This window comes from Ammospiza nelsoni, chromosome 14 (genome assembly GCF_027579445.1).
Source record: "Ammospiza nelsoni isolate bAmmNel1 chromosome 14, bAmmNel1.pri, whole genome shotgun sequence".
NCBI lineage: Eukaryota > Metazoa > Chordata > Aves > Passeriformes > Passerellidae > Ammospiza > Ammospiza nelsoni.
In genome coordinates this window covers 514,291-535,858 of record NC_080646.1, presented here as the reverse complement: position 1 = coordinate 535,858, position 21,568 = coordinate 514,291, and the positions used below count along the sequence as shown (strand labels likewise).

General features: G+C 66.4%; 3 protein-coding genes across 4 annotated transcripts; all 3 read right to left on the bottom strand.

Annotated features, from left to right (window-relative positions):
- Positions 1 to 1,201: 1,201 nt before the first annotated feature.
- On the bottom strand, positions 1,202 to 3,308 carry MESP2 (mesoderm posterior bHLH transcription factor 2). Its single transcript, XM_059482376.1, has 3 exons — positions 2,855 to 3,308; positions 1,625 to 2,754; positions 1,202 to 1,267 (listed from the first exon to the last, which is right to left on the bottom strand). The coding sequence occupies exons 1-3, from the start codon at positions 3,306 to 3,308 to the stop codon at positions 1,202 to 1,204; spliced, it is 1,650 nt and encodes a 549-aa protein (XP_059338359.1).
- Positions 3,309 to 6,612: 3,304 nt separating this feature from the next.
- On the bottom strand, positions 6,613 to 15,233 carry ANPEP (alanyl aminopeptidase, membrane). 2 transcript variants are annotated; one of them, XM_059482108.1, is made up of 21 exons: positions 15,111 to 15,233; positions 11,658 to 12,623; positions 11,260 to 11,405; positions 11,047 to 11,183; positions 10,838 to 10,964; positions 10,575 to 10,729; positions 10,389 to 10,502; positions 10,140 to 10,283; positions 10,001 to 10,066; positions 9,793 to 9,858; positions 9,442 to 9,614; positions 9,285 to 9,361; positions 8,992 to 9,125; positions 8,848 to 8,903; positions 8,584 to 8,731; positions 8,377 to 8,474; positions 8,131 to 8,238; positions 7,875 to 8,042; positions 7,627 to 7,767; positions 7,432 to 7,513; positions 6,613 to 6,953 (listed from the first exon to the last, which is right to left on the bottom strand). In XM_059482108.1, exons 2-21 carry the CDS (start codon positions 12,317 to 12,319, stop codon positions 6,795 to 6,797), a joined length of 2,961 nt encoding a protein of 986 aa, XP_059338091.1. In that variant the 5' UTR covers positions 12,320 to 12,623; positions 15,111 to 15,233; the 3' UTR covers positions 6,613 to 6,794. The 2 variants fall into 2 exon arrangements, with proteins under 2 accessions (XP_059338091.1, XP_059338092.1); XM_059482109.1 differs by lacking the exon at positions 15,111 to 15,233 and adding an exon at positions 13,961 to 14,062.
- Positions 15,234 to 15,533: 300 nt separating this feature from the next.
- On the bottom strand, positions 15,534 to 21,500 carry AP3S2 (adaptor related protein complex 3 subunit sigma 2). Its single transcript, XM_059482170.1, has 6 exons — positions 21,130 to 21,500; positions 20,775 to 20,866; positions 20,580 to 20,691; positions 19,550 to 19,621; positions 16,542 to 16,649; positions 15,534 to 16,235 (listed from the first exon to the last, which is right to left on the bottom strand). The coding sequence occupies exons 1-6, from the start codon at positions 21,196 to 21,198 to the stop codon at positions 16,107 to 16,109; spliced, it is 582 nt and encodes a 193-aa protein (XP_059338153.1). The 5' UTR covers positions 21,199 to 21,500; the 3' UTR covers positions 15,534 to 16,106.
- Positions 21,501 to 21,568: the final 68 nt, after the last annotated feature.

Sequence of the window (21,568 nt, the reverse complement as noted above, 5' to 3'; positions counted from 1 at the left end):
CCCTTGGCTGCTCGGAATGGTCCTTGACGTAGCCAGCAGCTCGGAACAGCACGGTCCTTCCCCTGCCACCCACAGCACACGGACACACACGTAAGCATGCGTGGTGCTCACATGGGAACGGACAGTGGGATGAGCCCCACATCTGAGGGAGAGAGCCCCCCAGCCCAGGGGGTGCTGCCAGCGCCCCCCAGGTCTGGCACTGCTGCTGCCAGGGCCAGGAATCAGAGCACACAAGGGCTCCTTGCATTGAGGTGCAGCATTTGGGGGGCCCAGAGATGCACAGGTCCCTCCTTCCAGCCCTGTGGCTGCCAGCTGCTCCCCCAGACTGTGCGCATCCCCATGGCAGTGTCCCCATGGCTGGAGCCCAGGTCCCTTCAGCCCTGGCTGGAGAGCAGGGGCTGCAGCCGAGGGGAGGGCAGGCCAGGGGGCTGCTTTACATCTCAAAGGCTTGTCTCCTCCAGTCGCGCCCTTCCTCGGCCCCAGCAGAGGATATTAACCTCGTTAGAGAGTCCTTTCACACTCCATGGGGTTCATTAACCCCCGCCCTTCACCCCAGACCCCAGAGCGGGGAGGATACTCCCCCGACACATTAGCACATGGCTGCCAGGTTCCAACGCCCTCCTGCTAATGGGGACCCCAGACTTCAGGGAGCCACCAAGAGGGTGGGAGCAGAGGGTCCCCGTCACCGGCTCCTGGCCGCGTCTCCAGCCCGTGGGCTCAGGCCCACCCCCACACCGAGCTGATCCCCAAATCTGCCCCTCTCACTCTGCATGGGGGGCCCCCACAGCCCCAGAACTGCCCGGTGGGAAGGCTGGACCTGGAGGGTGCTGGGGATCCTCAGCCCTTCCTGGCCGGGGGTCCGTCCCCAGGACAAGGGGAGCGTTCCTCTTGATACTCCCCCAGGCTGCTCCCCCAGCTGGCTACCCCTCAGCCCCCAGCCCTGCAGCCCAGCGAGCAGAGCCAGGCACGGCTCTCCTGGGCATGCCAAGCCCCATTCGGTGCCCAGCTCCTGAACAGCCACACGAACACTCAGAGAGGGCACAAGGGTTTATTCACATCCAGCCGCGCCCGGCGCGTCCAGCACGGCTCCAGGCTCCCACGGGCAGCTTGTTCCTGCAGCTGCCCCAAGGGCCGCGTGTCCCCAGGCTGCAGAGCTCCAGACGGGCATCGCGGGTGCTCCAGGCCCGGGGACTCACCCGGGTCAGTGCCGGGGCTGTGCTGGGAGCAGAGCCTCCAGCAGTGAGAGCAGGTCCTCTGCAGAGACATCCTGGGGAGAGACAGGGACAGGGTGAGCACCAGGCAGAGCAGCAGGCAGGGCTGGGGCCGTGGCAGTGACAGCCCAGCCACTGGACAAGGGACTCCATTCTGTCCCCACTAATGGGATCCCCACACACATGAGGGAGGGAAGCACCAGGAAGGATGGGGCAGGCTGGGGGACCCACCTCAGCCCCTGCACAGAGCAGGGCTCCCCTCTCCATTGCCTACCCCAGACATGGCCGTTGTTACCCCAAAACCAGTTCCCGCACTGCCTCACACCAGGAGCACTCTGAGGCCGCCCCAAGGCTGTTGATCCCTGCCCCTCGCCAGCCCCATGTTGAGCACCCCAGCCCCCAGCAGCACGTACCTGCGTGACTGTCCCTGTGCCCACAAACTCTGGCAGCAGCAGTCCCGCGTCCAGGACATCACCGGGGAGATCCGGGGGGGCCCCGGCCCCTGCGGAGTGGGGAGGGGTCAGCCAGGGTGACGCAGCGGAGGCGACAGCCTTGTTCAGCGCTGAGGAGGTCCCCGCTGCGGGCAGGTAGGGGGGTGGCCCCCACGTCTCCGTCTGGATGTTGGAAACCACAAGAACCTCTGGAGGGGTCCCGGTTGCAGGGATGTAGGAGGGAGACCCCCAGGTCTCCATGGCGATGTTGGGACCCCCGAGTGCCTCTGGGAGGGTCCCTGCAGCAGGGGTGTAGGGCGGTGACCCCCAGGTCTCTAGGCCCAGCTCCGGAGCCCCAAGCACCTGCGGGGCCGTGCCCGCAGCAGGGCTGCAGAGCGGCGACCCCCAGGGACCCGTCCCCACGCCGGGGGCCCCGTGCAGCTCCGGGGGCATCCCCGCCACGGCAGGAGAGCCCCAGCCCGCGGCGCCGGGCGGCGAAGCACCGCGGGGCTCCGCGTCCCGGCAGCAGCCCAGGCCCCGGGGACACAGGGGACAGTGTCGGGGGGCCGGCGCGCCCCGGCCGAGCCCCAGCAGGGCGGACAGGTGGGCGATGTAGCGCGTGGCGAGGCGCAGGGTCTCGATCTTGGTGAGGGTCTGCCCGGCGGGGGCCAGCGCGGGCGGCAGGTAGTGCCGCAGCCGCAGCAGGGCCTGCGCCAGCCGCCGCATCCGCAGCTTCTCCCGCTCGCTGGCGCTCTGCCGCGGGAGCCCCGCCGCCGCGCCGCCCCGCAGCGCCCGCCTGCCCCGGGGGCGGCTGCCGTGCCCTCGGCGGGGCCCCCGGGCCGCGGCGGGGGACGCGAGCCCGCACGAGTCGGGCGATGCCGCGGGAGAGCTGCTGCTGTAGCCCTGCGGGTCCGCGGCGCCGCGCTCGGCCCAGGCCTGCGGCGGGGCGGCGGGCAGCGTGCCGTGGGCCATGGCAGCGCCGAGGCTGGGCCGGAGTGCCGGCGGCTCCGGGCGCCCGCCTTTATGCCGGCCCGGAGGTGTGAGGAGGCACCTTCGCGGCCGCAGCAGCGGCAGCACTTCAAAGGCCGGGGGGCCGGGGGGGCCCGGCGCGGCTGTGAACGCGGGGTGACGAATTTCACCCCAGAGGTGTGAAGCGGCTCGGTGCTGCCCCTCGGGCCCGCGCGGGGCGGGGGCGGGGGCCGGGGCCGGGACCCACCCGGGAGCTGCAGCGGGGCCTCAATGGCTCTGCCGGGGGAGCCGCAGCGGGGTCTCGGCGGGTGCTGCGGGAGCTGCAGTAGGGCTGCAGTACGGGGGTGCGGGGGGTGCCCTGGGCCGCTGCGGGGCTCTCATGGGGCTTCAGTGCGGTTTGCAGTGGGTCAGCGGTGGCGTGTCCCCGCGTCTCCCTCTGCTGCCCCTGTGGCTCTGTGGGACGCCCCCAGCCGGTTTGGGGGTGCGGGTGTCCCACCGGCCCCTGGCGGACCCTCGGGCCGGTGCCGGCAGTGGCCGGGGAGCCCCTCGGGCGGGTGCGGAGGGCCGGGGCTGGGAGGAGCCCCCCCGGCGCGTTCCCAGGCCCCGCAGGTGTCGGGCCGGCGGGTGTGAAGGTTTCCCGGGAAACGGCTCCGCCGAGGCACGGAAAATCCATCAGGGAGCAAGGGGACACGGGCATGGCACGGCACGGGCCCCAGAGCTGGTCTGGGGGTGCACGTGGGGGCACAGGACCCCCGAACTGGGTGTGCACTGGCTGGCACTGCGGGGTGCAGGACCCCCGAACTGGGTGTGCACTGGCTGGCACTGCGGGGTGCAGGACCCCCGAACTGGGTGTGCACTGGCTGGCACTGTGGGGTGCAGGACCCCCAGCCGGGCTGTGCAGAGCCCTGGGAACGTGAGGGGCACAGGATCCCCACAAAGCTGGGGGCGCAGCTGAGGGGATGCAGGGGGGACACAGGACCCCCAAACCGCGTGTGCAGTGAGCAGTGCCCAGCACGGAGCCAGCCCACCCGAGGCCACCAGCCCCATGCCAGCATCCAGCCCAGTCTGGGCGCGCAGGGGTGTCCGAGGGGCGCCCCACGGCCCGGCCAGGCACGGCCCCTCCCGGCCGGCCCCCTCCTGGGCCGCATTAGCTGATGAGCTCCCGGGTAATGAGTTCTGCACCCGCTGCAGCCGCTTCCCACCTCCCTGTTTGCACAAGTGCTGGAGCGCGGCTGGGCCGGGGCAGCACCGGCCCTGGGGTCAGAGCCCCCGCAGCGTTGGGAAAATCTTTAGTTCTGACAAAGAGTGTCTAAGTCTTGTGAATTCCTTCAGCTTCAGCCAGAAGTGCTTAGTCCATACAAGTGGTTATCTCAGCCTTAAATAGCGTGGGCCTGACCAACACTGGTAAGAAGATATATCTCAGCCAGACCACAGAGCTGGGATGTATTCAAAGAAAAATTTTTTTTTTTGGTTTTGGCCTATTACCAAAATCAGATAATTTGAGGAATGGGGTGTTCCCCAAACAAGCACCAGAGAACCTCAAACACCCCTACTCTTATGTGAATAAGCCCCCAAAAGTGATATAAATATGCAAAGGAATTTGTGAGACTGTTTAGCATACATGATGAGTTTTGGGAAATGTAATTAATAACTTACAAAGCTTTAAACTAGTCTGTTAGGCAGCTGTGGTATTGGTAGTAGGAGACATCCCCTGCACACCCAGCACTGAAATAAAGCGATGCTACTTTCTAATACTGAACTTATAGTGTTAGAGGGTTTGACTCCCAACTTGTGGTGACAGCAGGACACCCTGCAGCCCCTGACCCCGGGAGCAGGGTGGGTTCCCCCGTCCCTTCAGCCCCTCTCAGTGGAGCAGGGTGCAGGGCCATGAGGCAGCACGGGCAGGGCACCACGACAGAGCTCAGCCAGCGCCCAGCTCAGGCTGTGCCCCCTGAGCCCCCGGAGCCCCCCAGGACACCTCCGTGCCCGCTGGGGACCCGCCATCCCGGAGCAGAGCCCGTGTGGTGTCCGGGGCTCATGCCTGTCCCTCTGTCCCTCTGGGACGGGCACCGCTCGCAGGGACAGTGCCCGGGCTGTGCCTGGTGCAGGGTGGGCGCTGCCAAGCACCCGGGGCTGGGCACAGGGCAGGGGACTCTGCGGCTCGGGCTCCCGGCATCGGAAGGTCAAGTCCCGGGCTGCGCTGCCGTGCGGGGCGCTGCGGTGCGGGGCGATCCGCCGCGGGGCTGCGGGGCTGGCGGCACGTTAGCATCTCTCACGGCCGTGTGAATGGGTCCCCGCACACTTCCCAGCGCCGGCAGGGCCAATTAAGGACCGAAGGAGTCAGCTCTGACACCTCTGCAAATGGGCCCGGCATTCCCAGGCTCCTGCCGCCCGCCCGGAGCGGGGCGAGGCTGGGGGAGCTCGGTACCTCCAGGTGGGCGCAGAGGCATCACCCCGCACCCCCGGCCCAAATAACGCCGGGTTACCCCCAGACACGGCCCGCAGAACCGTGCCCGGCCAGGGCCAGGCACAGCCCGCGCCCCCAGCCCCTTCGGCAGAGTCCCCTGCGTCTCCTCGGGGCAGGAACGGGGTCCGGGGGCCCCACGGAGAGCCTGAGGCACCACCTGGCCTCACCAGGATCGAGACCCTGTGCCTCACCCCCCACTACACCAGCCACCTCTCTGCCCTGCTGGGAGGCACTGTCCCCTCCGTCCTCTCTGTCCCCGGGGCCTGGGTGTGCCAGGACACGGACACGGGTGTGCTGGGGGTCACCTGCCGTGGCGGGGATCCCCCCGGAGCTGCACGGGGCTCCCGGCATGGGGACGGCTGCCTGGGGTCTCCCCTCTGCACCACAGAGGTGCCTGGGGCTCCAGAGCTGCATGGAGGGTCACCCCCTACGCCCCTGCTGCAGGGACCCTGCCAGAGCTTCAGAGCACTCCCGGCTGCCCTGCCCTGCAGCCTCCCCACAGATGTGCCACAGCTAATGGGGCACCTTCCTGCTGCTGCCTGGAGCCTCCCAGGGCAGGACTGACGGACACAGGGCACCACAGGATCCCCACACCTGGGTCCCAGCTGCCCTCACATCACCAGGTACCCAAAGGCCCTCCCTGGCCCAGCCCCTGCTCCTGCAGGGGTGCAGGATGGTCCTCGTGGGGTGGGTGCAAGGTGGGCTGTCCCACAGCCACTCGCCTCACACAGCTCAGCACCCTGGGCCCCAGCCAGGCTCACCTCCCCAGCTCCTGCTGCAGCCCGTCCTGCCCAGCCGCACCCCAGCACTGCGGGGCTGGAGCTGCCTGCAGCCCTGCACACGGAGCCCACGCGGGCACGGCGGCACGGCAGTGGGGCTGTGGGGCAGTGGCAGAGCCACGGGTCAGTGGCACAGCCATGCTGCAGAGCTGCACGGGATGGGACAGACGCCAGGATCCTCCCTAAAGCCGCCCTGCAGAGCTGCTTCCCTATTCCTCACTGCGGGACCTGCTGGCTGCACCCCAGCACGGGCCGGGCTGGGAGCACCCTTCAGCCTGCACCCCACACGCACAGCCAGGTGCTGCCCACTGCCAGCCCAACCCAGCCCAGATGTGTCCCAGGGCTGAGGTGGCAGAGGGACTCACCACCTAGGCCGTCCCCAGCCCCGCTGACCCCCATCTCCCACCCGCCTGGGGGTCTCGTCCCTTCCCTGAGCCCAAAGGCAGCTCTGTCCCTGCAGGGTGGCCGCGAGGGACAGTCCCTCCTACCTGCCACAGCCTGGCCCTGCCCCGAGCCTGCAGCACCTGCCCGGAGCAGCGCGGGCAGAGGGTCCTGTGCCAGTCCCCCAGAGCAGGGCCCAGCAGGGGAGCTCACACGCCGCTGTCAGACAGAGGGGCTGGGGCTGGCGTCAGTGAAGCCCCAGAGCCACTTAGCACCAGGCTCCTAACAGCGCGGGGGCTCACAGCCCCGGGCCTGCAGGGCCCCTGGCACTTCCTACCCGGTGTGTCACAGTCCCCACAGCACGGCCCCAGCCCGCAGGGTGCCCTGGAAACTGGGCAAGATTTTATTTACTGCCCAGAGCGCACCAGCCTGGCCTCCCCCTGGCAAGACCCCGAATTCCCCGTGCCCATCATGCAGGTGTCAGCCCATTCCTGGCAGTGCGGGGGCTGGAGTGGCCGAGGGTCCGTCCTGGAGGCCAGGGAATCACAGGCGCCTCTTATTTGGTCCGGGTCTCGCTCTCAAACCAGCTCTGCACCGCGGCCTTGTTCTCCTCCACCCACTTGATGTTAGCGCGGGTCTGCTCCAGCGCCTGCTCCAGCGCCCGCGTCCCCGACCCGAACCCGATGTCCTGGTTGTCCTCCTTGAACTGCTCCAGCTGCCAGGCAGAGACGGGGCTGGAGCAGGCAGGGCAGATCCCAGCAGCACTGCACACCCCCCAGAACACCCCTGGGAGCGCTCCAGCACCACCCCAGCACCTCTCAGCTGCTCCCTGGCAGGACATCTACAGCCCCCAGGAGCACCCCGATGGCCTCTGTGAGCCCTCAGCAGCCCCCAACATCATCCTGACAGCCCCAGTAGCACCCTGAGAGCCCCCAGCACCATCTCAGCAGTCTCCAGGAGCACCCCAACAGCCTCCAGCAGCCCATGCAGCACCCCAACAGCCCCCAGGAGCACTCTGACAGCCCTTGGGCATCCCTGCCACCACCCCAGCAGGCACCCAACAGCCTGTGACAGGATCAGAAGCCTCTTGGACCCCTGGGCTCACAAGGGGCAGGAAATCCCCTCTCAAGGGCTGCTGGCACAGGGCAGCTCTGCCAAGGCTGTGGTCCCTGGTCCCCCGGCTCCTGCCTCACCTGTTGCAGCTCAAACTCTGTGGAGAAGCGCTGGGTCACAGATAAAATCAGGCGGGAGAAGGAGAAGGAGCCGCCGCCATACCTGGGAGAGCAGAAGTGTGCTGAGCCAGGGGGAGGGGACAGGGGAGGGGACAGTGCCACCCCCAAGGGGCACGGGCAGGCAGACAGGGGTGCCCCAGCCCCCGTGGTGCTCACTGGGTGAAGAGCGTCCTCCAGTTGGCACGGATGAAGTCCCAGGCCAGGGACTGCCCCACGACGTTGCTGGCAATGCTGTTGATGGTGGAGGTGGCATCCTGCTTCCGGATCTTTGTAGGGTCGAGGGTGTACTGCAGGTACCTGGAGGGGCACGATGAGGGGCTCAGGGGCTGGCAGGGGCAGCGGACACGCCGAGGGTGATGGGCTGGTGGGGACACAGCGCGGGGCCAGCCAGACCCCACACGCACCGGCTGAGGATCCAGGGGTCGGGGCTGCAGGCGAGGGCTGTGCGGAGCTTGTCGGCCTCAGACACCACACGGGCCTCCTGGAACTTCTTCCAGAGGAACTGCCAGGCATCATCCCCGCCCGTGGCCACCATGCTGCAGTAGATGGCCGAGCGCAGGTTCGGGGGGACCCTGTTGGGGTGAGAGCCGTGGGTGCCAGGAGCCCCTCGCCGTGCCCATCCCCACCCCACACACAGCACCGCGGCTTCCCAGCGCTCACGGGTTGCTGGTGCTGTTCCGCCACTGGCTCAAGTAGTTGGCAGCCAAATGCTGGCAATCGGTGACACCGTAGGAGCAGGCGGTGCTGATGGCATTGGCCTCGTTGTACCTGGGGGAGAGAGGCCGTGAGGGCTGGAGTCTGGCACAGGGCACCCACAGGCCAGTGCTGGCTGGAGGCAGGGCTGTGCCCCCTACCCAGAGCAGCCAGGGAGACCCCAGGGACCCAGCCCAGCCCCAGGGTACTCACTGGACCATCAGCAAGCCGTCATTGAGGGGATTGCTCCAGTTATTGGTGAGTTTCTTGTAGTGCTCAAAGAGAGGGGTCACCTGCTTTTTCATGTATGCCTGGGGGCAAGAGGGGGTCAGTGCCCAGTGACACTGGCAGCAGCCCCCACACCACTGTGGGGGCAATCCTGGCCCCTCACGCCCAGCACAGGGGGCTGGCACCACTCACCGACATGGCCCCAAAGACCTCGCTGCGGTCAAACATCAGCTTGAAGTACTTGAGGTTGGTGAGTGCTGCCTGCCAGGGCATGTATTCCGTCTCCTGGCTCAGGAACCGTGTCGTGTTCAGAGCCAAGATCACGTTCACGTACTTTGCCCTGTCAGGGGTGAGGGCAGCGTCACCTCCCCAGCCTCACTGGCACTGCCCACCCCGGGCACCCACCCCATGCAGCCCCTCACCCCAGTGGCACCCAGACCACCAGGCAGGGCTCACCTGGCCAGGTTAAAGGCGTCATCAATGATCTGGGCACGGTTGATCACAGGGAAGACCTGAGAGAGCAAAGTCAGTGTCTCAGGGCAGCCAGAGCACGGTGGTGTGAATGGGGTCCCACCCCACAGCCCTGAGCGCCCCGTGTACCGAATGGTTAGTGTCAAGCTGCTGGACGAGCTGATTCCAGTTCTCCTGGTTGTAATTGACACGGAAGTACCCAGTGACATTGAGGTTCAGCAGGAGCCAGTCGGGGCTGGTGAGCCTGAAGTCGTTGTTGGTGTCTGGGAAGGGGACAGGAGGCTGTGCCAGCGCTGCACCCGCACCCGCCAGGGAGGGCCAGGCTCAGCCCCCAGCACCACTGCCTCCCTGGGAACCCCGCCCAGTGCCGTGGCAGCGGACGTGGCAGCAGGACCCCCACTCGCGGCCAGGACATGCCATACCTCTGACTTTGGTCAGCCAGGTGTCGTTCCTGCGGCCACTGCCTGTCATCCAGGTAATGGGGACGATCCAGGTGTAGCTGCGCCGTGGACAGACAGGTGGTGGGACTGGCCCTCATCCCCTGAGCCCTCAGTTCCCAGCCAGCCCTGCCACACTCACTTGAAGACAGAGGGTCTGTCCACAGAAGATGTGGGGTCCAGCAGGAAATGGGCCTGGCTGACGGCGCCGCTGCGGGTGTCGACAGTGACCACAGGGAAGCCCATCTGCAGCGTCCAGCGGTCCATGATGTTGCTGATATTGTCAGGCAGCTGGACCTTGTTCTTGTCCACCGCCTGCGGGGATGGCAGCACCGCTGGTCACCAGGGCCAGGGGCACGGCCAGCGTGGGGCACGGCCAGCGTGGGGCACAGCCAGCGCTGCAACCCTCACCCAGCACGTGGGACCCCGTCACACCTGGCAGCCCCCCGGAGCCAGGGCCGGGGATGCTGCAGGAGCACCAGCCCCCTCCTACCTGCTGCAGATGGACCCAGAGGTCAGAGTAGATGGTGTTGCTGTAGGAGAAGGTGTGGAGGTATGACTGTGGGAGAGCACCAGGAGAGACGGGTGAGCAAGGGCAAGTCTGGGGTGTGGGACCCCCCTAGAGCAGCCAGGCAGGTCTCTAACACGGGATGCCCACCCTGCACTGGGCTCGCTGCCCCCCAGTACCAGCAGCACCTCACCTGCAACCCCTCCTTGAAGATGTCCTCGCTAAGGAAGCTCGAGAGCATCCGCAGCACCGATGCTCCCTGCAGGGACAGCAGGTCAGAGAAGCCAGGGGCGCCCCAGAGTGCATCCCCACCCCAGAGCCCCTGTGCACACCTTGCTGTAGGCGATGCTGTCGAAGACTTCGCTGATCTGGGCTGGGGTGTTGATCTCCTCCTCGCGGAAGGAGAGCGGGTGGGAGCTGGCCAGGGCGTCGGTGGCCATCACGGTATGCAGCTCGTTCAGCACCATCAGGTCTTTCTGCAGAGGGGGCACCAGCACCCTGCTCAGCCCCGCTGCACCGCCGGGCACCGGGGCAGCCCTGGGCTGCCTGCTCCCCCGCCCGCCCCCCGCCCTGGCACTCACAATGTTCCAGGCGGGCTCAGCAGAGTCGGCACCCAGGTACTCCACGTACGAGGCGAAGCCCTCGTTCAGCCACAGGTCGTTCCACCACCGCAGCGTCACCAAATTCCCAAACCACTGCAGAGGGCACAGCACTGCCTCAGCCGCCAGCCGTCAGCCAGGGCGGGGGGCCAGGGCTGCGGCAGGTACCTGGTGTGCCAGCTCGTGGGCGATGACGGTCACCACCCGCTCCTTGTTGCCGATGGAGGAGTACTCGGCATCGAAGAGCAGCGAGTTCTCCCGGTAGGTCACCAGCCCCCAGTTCTCCATGGCACCCGCATTGAAATCGGGGAGGCCAACCTGGTCTGGGGGTGGAGGGGTCCCGTCAGTGCCCTGATGACAGCACGCTGCACCATCGTCCCCCCTGCAGCGGGCACCTCAACACGGTGCCCCGGGCACCCCGCAGCACCCACCAGACTTGGGGAGCGGGTAGGCCGTGTTGTAATGCTTCTCAAAGAAGTTGAGGATGGGACCAGTGACATTGAGAGCGTAGGCGCCCTGGCCCTCTTTGATGGCTTCGGGGCGGCCCCAGATGCGAATCTGGAGAGGAGGGATGCAGGACTCATCAGTGCCCAGGCTCAGCCACCCAGGTGGGCAGGGGGTGCACCCCACCCCATCCTACCACTGTCTTCCCCGTGTTATTCTCCACGGGTTCAAACTGGCTGACAATGAAGGCCAGAAGGTATGTGGACATCCGGGGAGTGGTGTAAAACTTGGTGACGCTCCAGATTTCTCCACCAATCTCCTGCTGCGTGGTGTCTGTAGAGATCAGAGAATCACCCCACAGCCCTGCCAGGCCCCCAGCCCCCCAGTGGGGTCCCCCCGCCCCACTCACTTTCGGCAGGCATGTTGGAAATGGCCTTATAGCCGGAGGGGTAGATCAGTGTCACTGTGAAGTTGGCTTTCATGGCCGGCTCGTCGAAGCAGGGGAAAGCCTTGCGTGCGTCAGCCGCCTGCATCTGTGTGGTGGCCACCACCTGCCTGTGAGCCAGCCCCATCAGTCCTGGGGGTCCCTGGGGAGGCCGCGCCCCCCAGTCCCCCTTCTCCCATCCCCACTGGGGCGGCATGAGGATGCAGGGGCGGCACAGAGGCTCCACACACTCATCCCATGGTCCTGGTGGAAGAGGAGCCCCAACGCCAGCCCGTGCCCTGCACTGCCCTGTGCCAGCCCCTTCCCACCACCACACTGGGCCAGCCCTGTGGCTTCCGCCCTGTCCCCTGCCCTCCACCTACTTTTTGCCCGAGGCATCCGTGTATTCGCTGCGATAGAAGCCAGCCAGGTCATCGGCCAGCTCCCCGGTGAAGCTGCTGGACAGCCGGTACCGCTTGCCCTGCTGCAGGGGAGCGCCCAGCTGCAGCACCAGGTACTGGGTGGGAGTCTCCAGCCAGGTGCGGGAAATGGCAGGGAGTGTGCCGCCATCCTCTGCCTGCAGGGTGGCATGGAAGGTGCCCTGCATGGTGTAGTTCAGGTTCTTGCTGTGGATGAGGATGAGGTCGGTGGCTTTCTCACACAGGAAGACCACACTGCTGTTCCCCTTGAAGATGTACATGTTGTTGGCATCAGGCTTCAGGAAGGGCTGCAGGGACACCTCATAGAACTCTGGCTTCAGCGTGGCTGGCAACCTCCACTGGTTCCAGGGGTTGCTGGGGGCAGGGGTGGTGGTGCTGGTGTTGGTGCCAGGGCTGGCCGTGGTGCTGGTGTTGGTGCCAGGGCGGGCCGTGGTGGTGGTGCTGGTGCCAGGGCTGGCCGTGGTGCTGGTGCCCACATCTGATATCCCCTTGTTCTTTTCCTGGGCGTACACCACCGAGAGTGCAATGATGGTGGCCACAGCCCCCAGGCCCAGCACGATGGCCACGATGCCCACGGTCTTGCTGATGAAGAAGCCACCTGCCATGGCGGGCAGCAGGAGTGGCACTGGCAGAGACGGCGCTGGTGCAAGCACGGCTTTTAGCCTCTCGCTCGCACGAGGTTTATTAGTCCAAGTTAATGGGTGAAGGATTAAATGGCCATGGGGTTCAGGGCGGTGACAGACCCTGGGATGAGCTTTCCACCCGCCCGCCCCGCAGCCTGGCAGGAGCACCACGGCCCGGCACCGCTGCTGCAGGGGCAGAGCTGGCAATGGGGGGTGGCACCATCGGGGAGCGTGCAGGAGCTGTGGGCCTGGAGCCCTGGAGTCCTTCCCCAGCGCTGGCCAGGCCCTGCAGAAGGAGGGACAGAGCAGGTGGTCACAGCCAGCAGCCACATCCCCACCACGCTGCGGGGCCCAGCGTGCGTCCCCATCAGCCAAGCCCAGACGCAAACTCAGTGTCACCCCATCACCCTCAAGTGTCAGGGTCTGAGCCGCTGCCAGAGGGTCCAGGCTGCCCTGGCGTGCGGGGGCACAGCTCACAGGCTGCCGCACCCAGGGAAAGCAGGCGCAGCACGAGGCCTGGCAGCCGCACCCAGGGAAAGCAGGCGCCGCACGGGGCCTGGCAGCGGCCCGGGAATGTGGGGGGGACACTCGGGCGGAGCTCCCTCTGCCCACAGCCCTCTCAAAGTCCAGGGTCGTGCACCTGGAGGCAGCGGGGTCAAACTCCATCCTTGTGAGCCCAGTCCCAGCGGGCACAGGTGAGGTCCCCACCCAGGGTGGGGGTGACACCTGTCACACACTGGGAAAAAATAGGAAGTCCTGTTCTCAGGATCTAATTGATCTCTTCATAGGGAGATATGGGCAGGTGTTGCCAGGAGCCACAGCTGGGGCAAAGGGCAAACCAGGATGAGTGAGTGGTGTCCTCAAGGAATCCTTGCCCTGTCCCTGACAGCACCCAGCTGCACTTGCCAGTGCCACCGTGCCTGGCATAAATCACTTGGGATGCTGCTGGTGTTCCTGGCCCTCCCTGTTAGGCACAGCCATGCCCCAAGAACAGAGGTCACTGCTGGCTCTCTCAGGGCCATCCCCAGCCTGGCTCTGGCCAAAGGCTTTGGGGACAGTCCCCCAGAGGCCCAAGGGGCACAGGCGGCCGGGAGGGTGCCAGGCACTCTGCACACCGCTGTCCCAGGCGTGCTGGCCCTCCCCACAGCCCCTCGGGCACAGCACGCAGGCATCCCCCTGGCTGGCCTGGGGAGGGGCTGGATGGAGTCACCGGGGAGCAGCAGACACAGCACCCACACCCGACTCCCCCAGCCTGCAGAACTCTGTCCCCACCCCAGTGCACCCCTCTCTGGAGCCCAGCCAGCAGCGCACACATCTCTGTCCCACAAGCGGCACTGATGCCGGGCGTCACCCCCGTGGGCACGGGGTCCCTGGGGCTGTGGCCTCACACACCCCACAGGCTGACACCCCCAGAGCCCCCCACACCGCCATGCACCCCAGAGACCCCCCAAATTCCGCACTGCACACGGGCCCCATAACCCCCATGTACGCGAGCCGCACTGCCAGCCGCACAGCCCACAGCCCCCGCAGCCCCTTGCCCGCTCGGTGCAGCCCAAGGCACCCCGCGGAGCCCCGCTTGGGCTGGGCACCCCGAGCCTCCGCAGCAGCACGGTGCCCGCTCACCTTCCTGCGCTCCGCCGGGGCCAGCGGGTCCCGCCCGCCCCGCTGCCGCTTCCTGCGCCCCGCGGGTCGCCCTGCCCGTGCTGCTGCCCGTCCGAGCTCTGCCCGCCCCGGCCCCGCGCTCTGGCTCCGAAGGGAGGAAAGCTTCCTCCGAAGCGCCAGGGCAGGAACCCGCAGCTCTCGCCCCCTTAACCTCGTGTCTGCCGGCCCGGGGCAGCGCGGAGGGAGAGCAGGGCCGGGAGGCAGTTCTGAGGGAAACGCGGCCGGGGACCGGGCCTGGCTCTGGGAACGCGCTCCGGCGGGCAGGGCTGAGCCGAACCGGCCGAGCCCGGCACCCGCGGGTGCCACAGCCCAGCACAGCCGGGGCAGGCGGTGGGCTGGGGCCCGGAGCCATGCCCGGAGCCGTGCCCGGCGTCAGCACCGTGCGGCAGCTCGGAGCGGCCAGCCGCTGTCCCCCACAGCCCCTGGCAGGCCGCATGCCCCGCTCGCTGCCGCTGTGGGCCCGCCTGCTGACCCAGCCGGCGCGGCCCCTCCGGGCACAGCGGGGCAGGGCCAGCGCCGGGCGCTCCGCTCCGCGCCCGCTGCAGCTCCGGGGCTGGGGCTGCCCGGGCTGGGGGCTCGGCCCGGCCCCGGCCAGCGTCAGCCAGGGCCGAGGAGCAGAGAGCGGCCGGGCCGGCAGAGGGGCTGCCCCGCAGAGGGGGACCCAGCGCGGTGCCGGGCCTCAGCCCAGCGGCAGGCCGGGCAGCGGGGCCGAGCTGCCGCAGAGCCGCCCCGGGCGCCGCACAGGGAGCACCTGGGGCCGGACACAGCCTCGGCGATGGGGGTGCTGTGGCGTGGGGCCGGACACTGCCCGCAGCGTTGGGGGTGCTGTGGCGTGGGGCCGGACACTGCCCGCAGCGATCGGGGTGCTGTGGCGTGGGGCCGGACACTGCCCGCAGCGATCGGGGTGCTGTGGCGTGGGGCCGGACACAGCCTCAGCGCTGAGGGTGCGGTGGCACTGCCCACGGCAGCCCAGCCCCGCGCCCCGGCCTGGCGCAGAGCAGCTCGGCGACTCCCTGGCCATGAGGTGCGCCGGAGCGTTCCCTCCGACTGTCCCAGTCCTGCCAGACTCCGCGCCCCAGCCCCAGCACATGGCCCCGGCACGATGGCTCACCTGCACCCTTCGCCGGCACCTACGAGAGGACGAGGAGGAGGAGGAATAGGAGGAAGCAGAGGAAGAGGAGAGCCAGTAGGGAAGAGAACACAGCAGGTTGCCCAGCTCCTTGACCTCCAGGCTAGTGGCCAGCTGGGGAAGGGTTAAGCTGCAGGGAGGGGAAATTCCTTCCCGGCAGAGTCACGGTTTCCCTGCCAGGGGAAGTGGAGGCAGAACCCGGAGCACAGCTGGGGAGCAGAGGAAGGGCCCCTGGCCAGCCCCAGGGCTGGTGGCCAATGGAGCCTCGGCGGAGCCAGGGGCACGGGGTACGTGGTTGACAGAGCCCATCGGGGTTACTGTGACCTCCAGGACAAACCCTGCTCCTCCCCGGCCTCAGAGCAGCCCAGCCCCGCAGGTCCCACACACCCACCGCAGACACAGACACGGCTTCAGGGGCAGTTTATTGGGACACAGGGACACACTCCAGCAGCCCCAGCCTGGCCTGACCCTGCAAGGCCCCCAGGCACTCACTCCCATCCCTCTTGCTGCCACATCCCCGCTCCAGCATGTCCCCCGCACACTGTCCCCAGGGCACACAGCAGCTCCCAGGAGTGACCCCACCCAGCTGGGGCCCATCACAGAGTGCAGGACCAGGGCAGGGGACAGCCATGGCTGCGAGGGTGGAGGGGACAACCTGCAGCTCCTGACAGAGCCGTTGCTACAGGCACACTTTCGCCCCTGGGAATCCCAAGAACCCCAGGAGAGGCGGGAGCCAACTCTTCCCCACAGCGAGGCGAGGCTGCGTGTGCACGGGGAGGGAGGGGAAGGAAGAGCAGCCTCCTTGTTGGGGACCAGGGAACAGAACTGGGCCCAGGTGCAGAGGGAGGGACTCCCCACCCCGTTCTCTGAGCCCTGTCACTGCTGCCTGCCCTCAGCCACCATCGGGCCCTGTGTGCCACACGGGCAGAGCCCCGGGAGGAGCCGGGGACCCCAGCTCTGCTCCCCAGCACGGGCTGCTCACATGAACTGTGACAGGTTGGGCACTTTGATGTTGATGTCCCCGATGTTGATGTTGCGGGGGATCTCGGGCAGGTTGATGTTCTTCACGGCCGACACAGCGCGGGAAGGAGCAGCTGAGAGGCCTCCCTGGGGACAGAGGGACCGTGACCACTGGTCCCACCCCAGAGCCCCCCTCCACAGCCCCTTCACGATAAACCTTCAGTGGCCTGGGGTCGTTACCCTTGACAAAGGAACCGCTTCCACGGGCAGCTCCCTGCGCTCGTGACCAGCACCACGGGGCAGGATGTCCCCAGCCCCATCCGAGGGCTCAGGCAGGCGGACCCTGGGAGTGCCCTGGGTACCCCCCACGCCCACCCCCGTCCCCATGGGCCACCCCGTCACAGCCCAGGCTCCATCAGCTCCCAGGGGCACAGCCGCAGTGTCACCGCTCACCTCTGCCTTCTCCAGCTTGCCCTGGGCCTCCACCTGCGCCACGATCTCGTTCATGTTGGTCTCCAGCACCATCCCGCCGATCACCATCTCCTGCAGGATGTGGTGCACCTGCCAGGGAGGGACACGGGGAACAGAAGGCTCAGGGCCCGCTCCTGGGAGCTCCTCAGGGGCCAGCATCTCCCCAAGGGACACAAATCTACCCCTGCCCCCTTCTGAGCTGCCTGGAGAGCAAAAGGGTTGCCAAGGGGAGCCCCAAAGCTCCACTTTCCACCTGCACCCCACTGGAGATGACACCCACCCACCGGGCCCCCGCAGCCTGATGCAATGGGTTCCACTGGCACAGCCTGGACACGTGGCTGGTCCCTCCCGGGCCAGGTTACAGCAGGAATGTCTCCTAGGGATGACCCAGCAGGCAGCAGGGCCCTCAAGGGGCAGGACACTTCTCCCCAGAAGCTCCTTCTCCTCAGAAAGGCAGGCCAGAACCTGGCCTCTCCCCTGTCTCTGAGGAAGGTCGAGACTGTGATACGGGCACAGAAAAAGCACACAGCTGCCAAGGGAGTCTGCTCCTTTCCTGGCATCCCTCGAGTTCAAGGATGAACAGGCAGGCAAGGCCAGTGCAATCACACGGCCAGAACAGGGAAAGGAACATTGCTGAGTTGCAATCCCAGAAATTGCAATCGGCCCCGAGGTGGCAGCCAGGCTGGGCTGGTGGCTACAACTCCCTCCAGCTCCTGCTCCTGGCTCCGCTCAGCACTGCCTGCACAGTCAGCAGTTCCCAGGGAGCCTCCAGCACAGATAATGGATTTATGGGTCCCAGATACTTCCGTGAAAGAGGATACGCAGGAGCGCGGTTGGGTTATGAGATTGTTTTATGGTTTCACAGAGCCAGGCTGCACTTGTGACACCTTGTGAACTTCAGGACAGTGCTGGGGAGAATAAAGAACAGGAGAGAACGTGCAATCCCAGCAACTGCAGAGGGGCAATCCCAGCTCTGTGCGGTGACCCAGCCCAGGCTCCCCACAGCCCCTGTCCCACTCCCACAGTGCCTGCAGCAGCACGTGTGTGGGATCAGCAGGACACAGGGTGGCCCCAGGCAGCGCTGGCACCCCCATCCCACAGCCCAGTCCCAGTGCATGCTGAAGCAGCGGGAGCAAGTGGCTCCCACAGCCTAAAAGGATATGGGAGCATCGGGAAACGTTCCTCCGAGATCTGGCTTGAGCCCAAGCTGGCTCCAAACCAGCAGGGCAGAAATCTTGAGCAAGTTTTGTTTTCCAAGCCAAAGCACAACACTTCCTGAGAAATCTGTGTTCCCTCTGGGACTCTGCAGCTGCTCAGCGCAGCTCACACTCCGCTCTGAGGAGGAAAGCAGGGCTGAGAGCTGAGCACAGCCCACCCTGAGTCCCCCTTGGACAGGGCATGCCTGCACTCTGAGGCTGGGGCTCCCAGCAGCGGCAGCCACAAGCACTGGTGTCACTGGTGCCTGAGCAATGCCCCCCTCCACCAGCCCATGGCAGGAGCAGGACCCCAGGCCTGCCACAGCTCTGGTGCCATGGCCCTGTGCTGCAGGTAGTGCAGGGTGGAACTTCAGACAAAAAACAAATACAGAATGCAGCCAAAGCTGCACCTGGACCCCTGCCCAGGGAGACATTCACAGCCCTGGCTGGGGAAACGCTCGTGGGCCTGCCTGGCATTCCAGGGGGGCAGCCTGGGCCCAGCAGGACACACCAGCACATTCCCAGCACCCCAAACGCTGTCCCTCTGCACCAGCTCCGGGAAGCACAGGAACATGAGCACATCTGAGACATAAACATGTGCCAAATGTAGAGAGAGACCAACCGATAATGGCCAAGAGTTGAGTCAAAGCTGGGAAGCAGCAGGAGCATGGCATGGGAAGGGCTGGGAGAGCCTGGGTGGCCGAGCTGGGGTCTGCACTACCAGAAACCCCCGATTCCCATCTCCTGAGAATGTTCCTCTGTCAGGAAGGGTCAGAGGAAGGGTGAGCCCAGTGCTGCTGGCCAGGGTGCGATGTGCCCTGCCCAAGGGCTGCAGGCTGCCCGTGGGGCTCAGTGTTTGACATGCAGAGCTCATGTAAAGCTGACAGCGAGGCTGAGTGAAAAGCTGCTGGCTCCTGCCGCTCCCACAGTCAGCACCCACGGGCATATCCTGCCCCAGCTGTGGGCAGAGGTTACCTGGGCAGCTGCCAACACTTCTCCCACAGCTGCTCGGCCCTCCTTCCAGCTCTGATAAACACTTAGGGCAAACAGTGAAACCAAAGCCTGACCTCAGCAGCTGGTAACAGAGAGATACCCGGGACCTGCTCACTCCCCCTGCCTGCCAGTTCCCCAGTTGGAATCACCAATGGAAAGGGAGCATTTTACTTCCTTTGGCTTTTTCTTTCCCCAGTGCTCTTTTTTGTTGATATGTTTTTGTCTCCAGCAAAGCAAGAAAATCTTGATCAACAGCAACACAAGCCTGCACCCTCAGCCAAGCCTCTCCCTGCTCCAAGCCTATTCCTGGCTACCTATCCCCAGCCATCTTCAGCCTTGTGACCCAGGACATGATCTAAGAGGACGCTTCCTGTCCAGATCTCTGTCCAGCTCAAGAGGAAGCATTACAAGCTGCGCTCAAACCAAAGTTTACGCAGCACTCTGAATTCCAAACACTCCCATTGTTCCTGCCCTTTTCTTTCCCGCCAGCTGTAGCACAATGTAAACTCCCACGAGGTGTCACGGCCTGGAGCAGAGGCAGAACACCCTGGCCCCGGGCAGAGGCTGCCAGCTGCAGCAGAGCAGGAGCACACATCCACAGTGCCACCCAGCCCCAGGGCAGCCCAGCCCTCGGCTCTCTCCTGGGGAGCTCACAATGCGAGTGCCTTGCAAAGAACACGGCTGAAAGCTTCCCATACAGGATCCCAGTGCCCCCAGAGTGACCCCTGCCATCCCCACACTCTCCTGGCCAGCCCAGCCCAGGAAATGCAGCTCTGGAGCAGCCCCGAGCCCAGCACCCACCTTGTCCATGTGGAAGATGAGGTCCAGCTCACAGACGTTCTCAAAGCACTTGTCCAGCGTCTCCACAAACACCTGGGAGAGACAGAGACTGGGCAAGATGGTTGGTTCCACCAACCCCGTGGAACGCTCCAGGAACAGGACAGAGGGACTGGAAAGCTGGAGAAGGACCTAGGCATGCGTGTGGCTGAACATGAGCCCAGGTGTGTCCAGGTGAGCAAGAGGCCACTGGCACCTGGCTTGTGTCAGCCCCAGCGTGGGCACAGGCCCAGGGCAGTGCCTGTCCCCTGAGCTGGCACTGCTGGGGCACCTCCAGCTCTGGGCCCCACCTGACAGCAGAGACCTTAAGGGGCTGGAGCGTGTCCAGAGCACGGAACAGAGCTGGGAAGGGGCTGCAGAATTCCTGAGGGAGTGGGGAAAGGGGCTCAGCCTGGAGAAAAGCAGGCTCAGGGGCACCTTCTTCCCATATCCTGGTGTTCAAAGGGTGGCTACAAAGCTGGAAACTCCTGTCATGCATGGAGGCACATGGAAAGACACTGAATAATGGGTACAAGTTCCTCTTGGGGAGACTCCAGTAAGGCTCAAGAGGAAAATTCTTTCCAAACAAACAGCAGGTGAATAATCTCCATGAGGAAGAGAGGGATTCCCCAACACTGGGTATTATTCACATGCCAGGGTGTTGGGAATTGTCTAGGCCATGCTTTGCCAAGAAAGGCTGGACCAGACAATCCCTGAGGTCCCTTCCAACCCGGGATTCCAGAATCCTAGCATTAATGGTTGGACTTGGTGCTCCCGAGGGTGTTTTCCACCCTGAATAACTCTATGTGTCTATTTTTAAAGACATTCCTTCAGATTGCCGTCCCTGCTGCTCCCAGGTGAAGGAGCCATGTAGAAGCTCAGGGCGTGCGTGCAGCCCCCCGCCACCACGGCCCCGAGGGCTTCTCAGGCCTTCCAGAAGGGCTGGCACAGGGCTGGCACGGCCGCGAAACGGCCCTGGGTGGTGCCAGGGCAGCTGGGCGCTGCGGGGACGCACCTGGATGAGGTCCAGGATGCCCAGCTCGCTCTCGGAGGAGTCCACGCAGAACACGAAGTACAGCGTGGCGTAGTGGCGGTAGATCAGCTTGTAGTCGGAGCCGCCGAACAGGCTGCGGGGACAGGGGCACGGCTGAGGGGCACAGCCCGGCACTCGGGGTGCGGACGGCCCGGCACGGCCCCTCCCGGCCGCTACCTGCCGCACTCCAGGAAGTTGCAGATGTGGTCATCGCGCTTGAGCACCAGGTGGAAGGTGTCACGGATGATCTGCTGCTGCACCTCTTCTGCCTGCAGGAGGAGACGGTGGCTGGGCGCCCGTGGCACCCGCGGCTCCGGGCCACACGCCGGTCCCGGTGCCCCCGGGGGCATCCCGAAGGACGCGACCCGGGCAGCGGCAGGTGCCGCAGCGACCGCCCCGCTCCCGGGACACCCCCGGCCCGCCGAGCGCACGGCGCCCCCAGCCCTGCGCTGCTCCCGGCCCCGCACGGGGCTCAGGCACCCCCGCCGCAGCCCAGCGGGGCCCCGGCCCGGTGCCGGCCCCGGTGGCGCACCAGGTGCTGGTAGAAGCGGACGAGCCGCGGCTTCCCGTGGTTGTTGAACACGAGGATGGCGTTGATCATGCCGGCGGCGCGTCGGGCCGGGCCGGGCCGGGAGCAGCACTGGCAGCAGCACCGCGGCCGCGCACCCACCGCAGGAAGCCCCTCGGCCGCCCCGGAAGCGCACCGGGCTCCGGTGGGCTGAGCCCGGGGTGACCCTGCGGAGCGCCGGGCCGCGGGAGCGACCAAAGCCGCTCCTGGGCGGGGGCGCCGCGCGGCTGCACCGCGCCTGCCGCCGGGGCGGGCTCCTCGCAGCCCGACGGGGCGGACGGGCAGGCCTGGAGCCGGGATGCGGCGGCCGCTGCCCGCGCCGCGACCACCGGGACCGCCGCTCCCCGCGCGCGCCGCCAGGGGGCGCGCCAGCCCCGCCGCGACCGGCGCAGCGCGCAGGGGC

What these genes read in the sequence shown, in the direction of transcription:
- ANPEP (XM_059482108.1), bottom strand. Translation starts at nt 12,319, where the DNA reads ATGGCAGGTGGCTTCTTCATCAGCAAGACCGTGGGCATCGTGGCCATC. An exon ending in TTCCAACATGCCTGCCGAAA is followed by an intron (nt 11,184 to 11,259) that starts GTGAGTGGGGCG and finishes TGATCTCTACAG; the next exon opens with ACACCACGCAGCAGGAGATT. An exon ending in ACAGCATCGCCTACAGCAAG is followed by an intron (nt 10,067 to 10,139) that starts GTGTGCACAGGG and finishes CTGTCCCTGCAG; the next exon opens with GGAGCATCGGTGCTGCGGAT.
- AP3S2 (XM_059482170.1), bottom strand. Translation starts at nt 21,198, where the DNA reads ATGATCAACGCCATCCTCGTGTTCAACAACCACGGGAAGCCGCGGCTC. An exon ending in TCATCTTCCACATGGACAAG is followed by an intron (nt 16,650 to 19,549) that starts GTGGGTGCTGGG and finishes CCTCCCTGGCAG; the next exon opens with GTGCACCACATCCTGCAGGA. An exon ending in GCAAGCTGGAGAAGGCAGAG is followed by an intron (nt 16,236 to 16,541) that starts GTGAGCGGTGAC and finishes CTCTGTCCCCAG; the next exon opens with GGAGGCCTCTCAGCTGCTCC.
- MESP2 (XM_059482376.1), bottom strand. Translation starts at nt 3,308, where the DNA reads ATGCCCGTGTCCCCTTGCTCCCTGATGGATTTTCCGTGCCTCGGCGGA. An exon ending in CCGCTGCAGCTCCCGGGTGG is followed by an intron (nt 2,755 to 2,854) that starts GTCCCGGCCCCG and finishes CCGCGTTCACAG; the next exon opens with CCGCGCCGGGCCCCCCCGGC. An exon ending in GCACAGGGACAGTCACGCAG is followed by an intron (nt 1,268 to 1,624) that starts GTACGTGCTGCT and finishes GTCTCTCCCCAG; the next exon opens with GATGTCTCTGCAGAGGACCT.